We start from the raw sequence: 11,208 nt of genomic DNA on the forward strand, positions 1-11,208 counted from the left end.
CAAGGATATCCAGGGATTGAACTCAACTCTGCAGCAAGCAGACCTAATAGACATCTACAGAACTCTCCACCCTAAATCAACAGAATATACATTCTTCTCAGCAACACGTCACACTTATTCCAAAATTGACCACATAGTTGGAAGTAAAGCACACCTCAGCAAATGTCAAAGAACAGAAATTACAACAAACTGTCTCTCAGACCACAGTGCAATCAAACTAGAACTCAGGATTAAGAAACTCAATCAAAACCGCTCAACTACATGGAATCTGAACAACCTGCTCCTGAATGACTACTGGGCACGTAACAAAATGAAGGCAGAAATAAAGATGTTCTCTGAAACCAATGAGAACAAAGATACAACATACCAGAATCTCTGGGACACAATTAAAGCAGTGTGTAGTGGGAAATTTATAGCACTAAATGCCCACAAGAGAAAGCAGGAAAGATCTAAAATTGACACCCTAACATCACAATTAAAAGAACTGGAGAAGCAAGAGCAAACACATTCAAAAGCTAGCAGAAGGCAAGAAATAACTAAGATCAGAGCAGAACTGAAGAAGATAGAGACACAAAAAACCCTTCAAAAAAAATCAATGAATCCAGGAGCTGGTTTTTTGAAAAGATCAACAAAATTGATAGACCGCCAGCAAGACTAATAAAGAAGAAAAGAGAGAAGAATCAAATAGACTCAACAAAAAAATGATAAAGGGGATATAACCACCGACCCCAAAGCAATACAAACTACCATCAGAGAATACTATAAACACCTCTATGCAAATAAACTAGAAAACCTAGAAGAAATGGATAAATTCCTGGACACATACACTCTCCCAAGACTAAACCAGGAAGAAGTTGAATCCCTGAACAGACCAATAACAGGCTCTGAAATTGAGGCAGTAATTAACAGCCTACCAACCAAAAAAAAGTCCAGGACCAGACTGATTCACAGCTGAATTCTACCAGAGGTACAAGGAGAAGCTGGTACCATTCCTTCTGAAATTATTCCAATCAATAGAAAAAGAGGAAATCCTCCCTAACTCATTTTATGATACCAACATCATCCTGATACCAAAGCCTGGCAGAGACACAACAAAAAAAGAGAATTTTAGATCAATATCCCTGATGAACATCAATGCAAAAATCCTCAATAAAATACTGGCAACCCGATTCTAGCAGCATATCAAAAAGCTTATCCACCATGATCAAGTGGGCTTCATTCCTGGGATGCAAGGCTGGTTCAACATACGCAAATCAATAAACGTAATCCATCATATAAACAGAACCAAAGACAAAAACTACATGATTATCTCAATAGATGCAGAGAAGGCCTTTGACAAAATTCAACAGCCCTTCATGCTAAAAACTCTCAATAAATTCGGTATTGATGGAACATATCTCAAAATAATAAGAGCTATTTATGGCAAACCCACAGCCAATATCATACTGAATGGGCAAAAACTGGAAGCATTCCCCTTGAAAACTGGCACAAGACAGGGATGCCCTCTCACCACTCTTATTCAACAGTGTTGGAAGTTCTGGCCAGGGAAATCAGGCAAGAGAAAGAAATAAAGGGTATTCAGTTAGGAAAAGAGGAAGTCAAATTGTCCCTGTTTGCAGATGACATGAGGGTATATTTAGAAAACCCCATCATCTCAGCCCAAAATCTCCTTAAGCTGATAAGCAACTTCAGCAAAGTCTCAGGATACAAAATCAATGTGCAAAAGTCACTAGCATTCTTATACACCAATAACAGACAGACAGAGAGCCAAATCATGAGTGAACTCCCATTCACAATTGCTTCAAAGAGAATATAATACCTAGGAATCCAACTTACAAGGGATGTGAAGGACCTCTTCAAGGAGAACTACAAACCACTGCTCAACGAAATAAAAGAGGACACAAACAAATGGAATAACATTCCACGCTCGTGGATAGGAAGAATCAATATCGTGAAAATGGCCATACTGCCCAAGGTAATTTATAAATTCAATGCCATCCCCATTAAGCTACCAATGACTTTCTTCACAGAATTGGAAAAAACTGCTTTAAAGTTCATATGGAACCAAAAAAGAGCCCACGTTGCCAAGACAGTCCCAAGTCAAAAGAACAAAGCTGGAGGCATCACACTGCCTGACTTCAAACTATACTACAAGGCTACAGTAACCAAAACAGCACGGTACTGGTACCAAAGCAGAGATATAGACCAATGGAACACAACAGAGCTCTCAGAAATAATACCACACATCTACAACCATCTGATCTTTGACAAACCTGACAAAAACAAGAAATGGGGAAAGGATTCTCTATTTAATAAATGGTGCTGGGAAAACTAGCTAGCTATATGTAGAAAGCTGAAACTGGATCCCTTCCTTACACCGTATATAAAAATTAATTCAAGATGGATTAGAGACATAAATGTTAGACCTAAAACCATACAAACCCTAGAAGAAAACCAAGGCAATACCATTCAGGATATAGGCATGGGCAAGGACTTCATGTCTAAAACACCAAAAGCAATGGTAACAAAAGCCAAAATTGACAAATGGGATCTAATTAAACTAAAGAGCTTCTGCACAGCAAAAGAAACTACCATCAGAGTGAACAGGTAACCTACAGAATGGGAGAAAATGTTTGCAATCTACTCATCTGACAAAGGGCTAATATCCAGAACCTACAAAGAACTCAAACACATTTACAAGAAAAAAAAAAAAACATCAAAAAGTGGGCAAAGGATATGAACAGACACTTCTCAAAAGAAGACATTTATGCAGCCAACAGACACATGAAAAAATGCTCATCATCACTAGCCATTAGAGAAATGCAAATCAAAACCACAATGAGATACCATCTCACACCAGTTAGAATGGCCATCATTAAAAAGTCAGGAAACAACAGGTGCTGGAGAGGATGTGGAGAAATAGGAACACTTTTACACTGTTGGTGGGAGGGTAAACTAGTTCAACCATTGTGGAAGACAGTGTGACGATTCATCAAGGATCTAGAACTAAAAATACCATTTGACCCAGCCATCCCACTACTGGGTATATACCCAAAGGATTATAAATCATGCTACTATAAAGACACATGCACACGTATGTTTATTGCGGCACTATTCACAATAGCAAAGACTTGGAATCAACCCAATTGTCCATCAGTGACAGATTGGATTAAGAAAATGTGGCACATATGCACCATGGAATACTATTCAGCCATAAAAAAAGGATGATTTCATGTCCTTTGTAGGGACATGGATGCAGCTGGAAACGATCATTCTGAGCAAACTATCACAAGAACAGAAAACCAAACACCGCATGTTCTCACTCATAGGTGGGAATTGAACAATGAGAACACTTGGACACAGGAAGGGGAACATCTCACGCCGGGGCCTCTTGTGGGGTAGGGGGAGAGGGGAGCAATAGCATTAGGACATATACCTAATGTAAATGACGAGTTAATGGGTGCAGCACACCAACATGGCACATGTATACATATGTAACAAACCTGCACATTGTGCACATGTGCCCTAGAACTTAAAGTATAATAAAAAAGAACAAACAAACAAACAAACAAGAAAACTTACACTATTAGCCCAGACTGAAAACTATAGCCAATCACACGCCAGGGTTCAGGAGGATTCACATGTTTGTTCACAAGACAAATGGAAGTAAACAAAGAAAAAATTAATCCCACTTGTTACATTACCTGATGTCTTTTATGTCTTTGCTTATGAAGCAAAAGTTACAGAGAAGGGTGGAGGAGTATTATCTTTCCTGGGATTTTAAAGCCTAAAACCTGAACCAAACAAAAATGGGATGCAGTCCTTCACACCTTAGGCAGAAAAGAGTTAATCCCCTTTCTCATTTTTCCTCCGGTGGCATTTTTTAAGATCTAGGCAGACAGTACAAATGATCCGATATAAATGGTGGGAAAGTAGGGGGTGAGGTACTGGCAGTGGTAGAGTACATACCAAAACAAAGTCTCAAGGAGTAACACGTCTGAGAGGGTAAAGATATGAAGAACTCCGGTAGTAGTATATATATGAATTATAGTTTACTGTAGGTGTGAGTTCTAGAGAATCAATCACTGGGGGGACAGGAAAAAGTTGCCAATTAAGTAACGCATACATATTCTACATAAAAATCTAAAAGAAATGGTGTTGGAATAGGAGGAATACACACATATTAGCTTCAGTTCTGAATATGAAAAAGGAATGCTGACCACATAAATAGAGAGTAATACAAGCTACTCACTCCATCTACTGACAGCCTGAACAAATGTATCTTATTCAAAATGAGTTAGAAGAAAAAAAGACATATATGGGGTGTAAAAAAATTACTATAGGACATAAAGTGATTAAGATTCAGAAGATTCAAGTGAAATAGATAACATTTAAGAATTAGCTACTAGAGAATCCAGAGAAATTTTCTACAATATAATGTAAACATTTACTCCAATAGATTTGGAAGTCTAAAAGAAATAGATGATTCCTGAGAGAGATATAAATTACCAAAACGACTTAAGTCTGGATTGGAAAAAAAATAAGATTTACCCATTAAAATATACCAAGAAACATAAAACTACATAGTTGAAGTCTACCAAATATCAAAGAACAAGCAATACCTATTAAATAAACCATCCCAAGCTTAAAAAATGGAAAGCTTCCCATTCTATTTTACAAAAACAGCATAACCTTGGGCCCAAACTGAGGGTCACACAATAAAATAACCTAATAGGCTCATTTCTATTATAAACATAAATGCAAAAATTTTACATGAAGTACTGCCAAATCAAAATCCCTAATGAATTAAAATAATGTATCAAGTAGTTTAGTCCAAGAATATAAGGATGATTCATCATTTTTAAAAAATGTAATACTGTAATTCACTATATTACATTTTTAAATGGGAAACACAATATGATCTCAATAGATTTTGAAAAAAAAAAAATAGCACTTGATAAACTATGTCACCTTCACCAGATGGTATAAAGATATAGGGATAATCCTAGAAAGTTGGGAATAAAGAAAAACTTCCTTAAAAGTGTCCTTCATAAAAACCTATAGCAAACATCACTCTTGAGAAAACTTTAAAAGCTTTCTCTTTAAATTCAGGAATATCAGGAGTAAGACAAAGTCACCCACTATCATTAGTATTCAACAAAACACACTTCAATATAAAGAGGCTAGAAAAAAAAATAGAACTCGGGTTCTTGGCTACAAGCAACAAAAACCAACAAACTTAAGCCATAAATAATTCATTGGAAGGATTTCAGTAGCTCACAGAAAAAAAATAAATAAATAAAAATAAGAGGCTAATGAAAACAAACAAGAACTAAGGACACTCAAGAGGTCTATGCAGGAGGGATGATCTTAGTAAAGGTCGAGAGCAGAACCAGTTCAGTGAGCTTAGAGCCTACTCTGTTGAGACCACTGAGTTCCAACTGTTCTATCCAGCCATGATCATACTTGCAAAGGAACATCTATACAACAGAAAATACTGCAGATAGATTAAGAACCTATACTTTTTTAGAACTATAGAATTTTAAAAAAAAAAAAGATCAAGGAGGAGTATTTTTATAACCTTAGGCCTGAGAAAGCCCTTCTTAAAATACACAAATCCCAATAGTGACATAGGAGAAAAAAATTAATAGATTTTTTATGAAAAAGTAAAAATACTATGAAATTGTTTAAACTTCTGCCATAAAAGACAATATAAACAAAGCTAAAAGATAGCAAGAGTTATGCGGAAAAAGGACTACGGACATAAACAGAATTAATATCCATGATCCACAAAGAGAGTCAACAGAAGACAACAGCCTACAGCCCAATAAGAAAATGGACAAAAAAAAATCAAGCAATTTACAGGAAATACAAATGACCAATAAGAGGCACAAACTCATCAGTACCATGACAAATGTAAATGAAAAATTGTTTTCTGATCATCAGAATGGCAAGATATTGAAGACCAATAATAGAACTGTCAAAGGAAATGGGCAGTCTAACACACTTCAGGTAAAAGGCTAAACAGGTACACTGTTCACTCTTGCGTCTGAATTCTATCATTTTTACCTCTTTACAAGTACTGGTACTGTCTGATACTATATTAGTATTCAATAATCACGTGGTTCTCAATTTTTGGAATCTCAGGAGCCCTCTACATCCCTAAAAATTAGCAAACAGATTAATGGTTGCCAAGGATGGGGGACAGCTTACACAAAAGTGCAGGAAGGAATTTGGGGTGGGTGAGGAAACTGTTCAGTATCTTGATTGTGATGGTGGTTAAATGACTGTATGTGTCTGTCCAAAAACACAGAACTTTGTATTAAAAATGGTGAATAGACTCTATGTAAATTATATCTTTTAAACAATCTGACTTAAATTCTTTGAGAACCCCAAAGGGTTTTATGTTGGTTACAAGTATCAATACTTAGCATCTTAGGAATTATAACTGAGAAAATTTTGAATAGTTGTGGAGGCTAAAGCAACTCCAACATCCGCCATGTTGACTTATGATTAACCCCAGTTCTGGGATTGCTTCTAAGATTTATATTTATCTACTGTTCCTTGTGTAAAAGTATATACTTACCAATCTTGCCCTTAGGTCAAACAACCTTAACGCTATTTCACTTACCATAAATTCTGCCCTTAAGCAACTGTCCTACACATCCCTGGTTGGGGGTTGGGGGTCGGGTAATGGGGGTGATCCACCATCTTCTTGGGGCCACCCAAGACATGGCTTCTGTTCTTAAGTCCCTTTCAAAGGTTTCTTTCTGAGAAACTGAATTCCTCAGCCTCTCAGCTTCCTTAGCCTTTGCGGGTAGGACTGCATAGACCTGTCCACTATGCAACAATTGTTTTCCATGTTTTCATTTTTTAAAAAGTACATGTATTAAATGTTAACATAAATAATGTGTTCTTTCAGCCTGGCCAACATGGCGAAACCCCGTCTCAACTACTAAAAATACAAAAATTAGCCGAACGTGGTGGCAGGCGACTATAATCCCAGCTACTCGGGAGGCTGAGGCAGGGAGCATTGCTTGAACCCGGGAGGCAGAGGTTGCAGCAGGGAGCCAAGATCGCGCCACTGCGCTTCTGCCTGGGCGACAGAGAGGCTCTGTCTCAAAAACAGTAATAATAATTATTATAATGTATTCCTTATGAAAAATAACTTTTCTAAAACAAAAAACATTTAGTGAGAAGAATCACACTGTTGTACATTTTAACAAATGTCTGGCTTCAAATAGAAAACTGTTAGATTCTCATATCTACTTCCTTATGTTACAGTATCACAACTCAGCCTCTGGAAAACTCCACTGTACACTTTTGGAAAAATGAGAGTGACAAAGGTAACATCTGCATATTATTATAAAAGTAATTTTAAACTGGTAGTGTCAGAGAATCCCATGGGTCCCTGGACCACAATTTGAACATCTGATTCAGCCTATACCAAAAAAAATTTTTTTTAATCAAATTCTGAACATGTAGTAGCAACAAAACTTTTTTTTCAAATCAAGGAAATAATATCTTATGCAGATAATGTGTTCTACTTTAATACAGTAATACCATCCTTACCCAGGTCAAAATTTGTATCGATGATTTAAACTGAGCTACAAACTTCAACGTAAATGAAAAATATTTCTGAGGTCTAATGAGTTTTTAAAACCAGTAAGCAGTCCATAAAAAAGGTACAGCATCATCCTCCAGATCTCACTCATCAACTATCTGTAGGGCAAGGCGACGAAAGACAGCAAGAACACAAAGAAAGTAGGCAAAGAAATGCCTGACCTCAAAGAAAGAAGAGGTCCATACAACTAAAAGGACAGTAGAATGACTACAAAAGTAAAGCAGTATTAGAGCAAACGCACCCTGGTGTAAAATCCAATAAAATACAACTACTGTCCCTTGATCGCATTGCTGAAAGAACTCAAAATGCTGTTTCAAGGATATATCCCCGTTCTGCAGATAGTCAAGCTATGCCAGGTAACTCTTACTTGTACTGTGTTCGTAGTGACTGGGAAAAGGGGAACGCACTCGCTTCTCACATGCTAGGCAGGATGTCAGGACACTGCGTGAAGGGGAATCCTGGTCTGGCTACAGGAGGCTTTTTGTTTCAGTGCTTGTACAACTTTCGTAACTGGAGAGTAGTCCGCAACCATCTATTACTCCAAGAGACTAAGTCAGAAACCTGCTGTCTCCTCCCGTGACTTTCAAACACTGTGCGAGCGAGTGGCGGTACGGCCAGGAGGCCGCGCAAGCCCTGGGCTGGCGCGGGTAACTATGGTTCCGAAACGCGGCGGCGGCTTCTGTCAGTCCTGGGACTTCTGCTGGCGGTTGGCAGGGTCCACCCCGCTCGTCCCGGCTGCGGGGTCGCGGACCCCAGGTCACGCCTCCTTTGACAAGTACTAGAGCCTCCGTCCTCCCCGGCCCGTTTCCCCATCTGCACTCAGGAAGTCGGACCTACCGGCCCTTGGCGCCCCTCCAACTCTACCATCGAACTGTCTGGGCTAGCGGCCACTCAGCCGCCCACCCGACTTAGACGGTCCTCGCCGTCAGGGGCACTCTGAGGGGCCCGGCCCGCGGCGCCCCGCACTCACCCGGCTGACGTTTCACCGCCATCACTGACACTAGATAGTGCGCGATGTCAAAAAAGGGAAACATGGACGTGCGGGAGAAGGCCAAAGCCAAGTCGTCCCATGGAGAGTCCATAACGACCACCGACCGCGGCAACCGAAGCAGCCCCGGCGACTGGTTCCCCGCGCGCGCGCACAGTGAAGGGTAGCAGAGCGGACACCCACAGCCGGCAGCACCTCCGCGCCGGCTCCAGCCCTGCGCGTGCGCCCTGGCGCCGGGGTGGGGGGGGGGCGGGGCGGGGCCGCTCGTCGCGGGAGCCGCATGCTCACTGGCGCCAGGCGGGTGGGCGGGGCGAGCGGGTTCCCGGCAGCTGCAGCAGGCTCGGCCTGGGTTCTCCTAATGAGGGTCCAGCGTCTTCCCCATCCTGGGCGCGGCGCAGGACCTGAAGAGCATGCAAATGAACAAAACACGGTCCTCAAGGGGAGACGCTCAGAGTTGGATTTATTTCTGTAAATTGATGTCATTCACCTAACATTTATCGAGCAACCACAGTGCAAGTCACACTGACTTACTGGAGATATAAAAATAAAACAGTAATATCCTGCCCTCAAGAACTATGCCTTCCCTGAAAGATATTTTTTATAAAAAGAGATAAAACGCACATAATGGTACAAAAGCAGGTACTGAGAGGTAAAGCTGCGGTGCGAGAGCAGTTCCGAGACGAAGATTACAATTCTAGGAAGTGGGTAAAGTGACATGTGAGCCGGACTTTAAAAGTTAAGTGAGAAGCAAAAGCTAGGTGGGAGATGGAGGCGGGTGTTTTGGGTTGACTACGAAGTGAGAAATGAGGTTGGGAAAAGTCCCCGAATGGCAGACAAAGCCAGGCAGTTTGGCTCCAGAGGTTAAATTCTTGATCAATCAATATGTTATGCGCAGAGCCAGAATCCCTTCTCCTAATCATTACGCTAACCGGTTTGTTTGGTGGAGGATGAGGTTGTGGAGGTGCAACCAAGCAACAAGATTAAGAATAGATTGATGAGAAGCGACTGACAACGGAAAATCGGAGGGTATTCACTGGTCCAACCAAAAGGTAGTGGAGGCTGTGGCAGCAGAAATTGAGACCAATTGTGGGAAACATGGGTAGAAGCAAAATACCGTCAGTGAGTGTCAGTCTGTACAGGCCGGAAAGGCAGCATTTGTCAAAGAAAATGAGGAACAGGAGGGTAGGAGGATTGTGGTTGCATTCTGATAAATAGGAAACAAGAAGGAGTAGGTTTGGGTAAGAAAAAAACTAGCTTGGCACACTTTTATTTGATGTGTGAACAGAACATGCTGGCACCAGGAAATTGGAGAAACGTGATTAGCTGCTAGGTAGGCGAGGCAGCTTCACAGGAGTATGCACTACAAGAGGAGAATTTTTTTATCTGAATATTTATTCATTAATTTTAATTCATTTAACAAAATGTTTTTTGCGTGCCTACTATGTAGCCAGCATTTTGCTGGATGTCAGAAGTACTGCCCTAACACTAAGTGTTTAAAACGCAAGAAAATTGTAGTAAATCTCTACACTTCATTACTTATCAAGAAAGAATAGATTTGTTCAAATATTTTCACTTGTGGTTTTCTAAGCAAGCACTTCCTGTAGAGAAAAGTCTTTAGACCGGTAGCACACTTTCTAGCAAAACTAAGGGGGAAAAAAAAACACCTGTGAATATTTATACTTTCCTGTTTAAGTCTGTTCTTTCCATACTTTTTACACAGTCCCTTATTTTTGGAATTTTAGTTTTGTGAATTTAGGCTCAGAGTTTGGATATTACTTCTTTTTTCTTTTGTTTCCTTTTTTTTTTTTTTTTTTTTTTTTTTTTTTGCTATGTAGTCTCACTCTGTCGCCAGGCTGGAGTGCAGTGGCGCAATCTCGGCTCACTGCAACCCCCAACTCGCTGATTCAAGCGATTCTCCTGCCTCAGCCTCCCGAGTAGCTGGTTACAGGCACACGCCACCACGTTTTTTTGTATTTTTAGTAGAGACGGGGTTTCTTCATGTTGGCCAGGATGGTTTGGAACTCCTGACCTCGTGATCCGCCCACCTTGGTCTTCTAACGTGCTGGGATTACAGGCGTGAGCCACCACGCCCGGCCTGGATATTATTTCTTTAAATATTTTACATTTTAACAGTCTTTAATTTTGAAAAATATATGGTTAGTCTTTGGGCTTAAAAAAATACTTAATATGATGTAATCCTTAAGACATCACTGAGTTATGTGTCTTTACCGGTGTTATTCTGGGGTACCATTAAATCCATTATTAACACCGATAGGGCAAAAGTGAATAATCACTGATTAAAAAAAAAAAAAAAATCAGAGGTTTTATGAAGAAAGTAAATCAAGCACTTTACTTCCTTAAACAGAATAATTCCAATAGAAAGGAATTAATTATCTCAGATCTACAGATAATTTGAAAATTGTTGCATTTCAAAACAGTAAGAATAAACTTGGTCCTATCTGCCTAGAGCCTAAAGAAATTTCCTTATAAAGTTCTAGGGGAAATTGAATGCTAATCTCACAAAAAGACAAGTTCCATCTACATTTAAATGTGCTCACCATATTTGCTTCTGGTCAGTGGTTGACTTATGTAGTCT

At 39.9% G+C, this 11,208-nt stretch overlaps 1 protein-coding gene across 6 annotated transcripts in view; it reads right to left on the reverse strand.

The window, feature by feature from the left end:
- Positions 1–8,828, reverse strand: part of TMEM38B (transmembrane protein 38B) — a 79,060-nt gene extending 70,232 nt beyond the window's left edge. For all 6 annotated transcript variants that reach the window (XR_012424486.1, XR_012424487.1, XR_012424488.1 and 3 more), the window contains exon 1: positions 8,595–8,828. Coding sequence is in view for 2 of the 6 variants with exons in the window: in XM_074016935.1 (XP_073873036.1) it covers positions 8,595–8,706 (112 nt within the window). In the remaining 4 variants the exon portion in view is untranslated. The remainder of the gene's footprint in view (positions 1–8,594) is intronic.
- Positions 8,829–11,208: the final 2,380 nt, after the last annotated feature.

Source organism: Macaca fascicularis, chromosome 15, assembly GCF_037993035.2.
Source record: "Macaca fascicularis isolate 582-1 chromosome 15, T2T-MFA8v1.1".
In the NCBI taxonomy this organism is placed as follows: domain Eukaryota; kingdom Metazoa; phylum Chordata; class Mammalia; order Primates; family Cercopithecidae; genus Macaca; species Macaca fascicularis.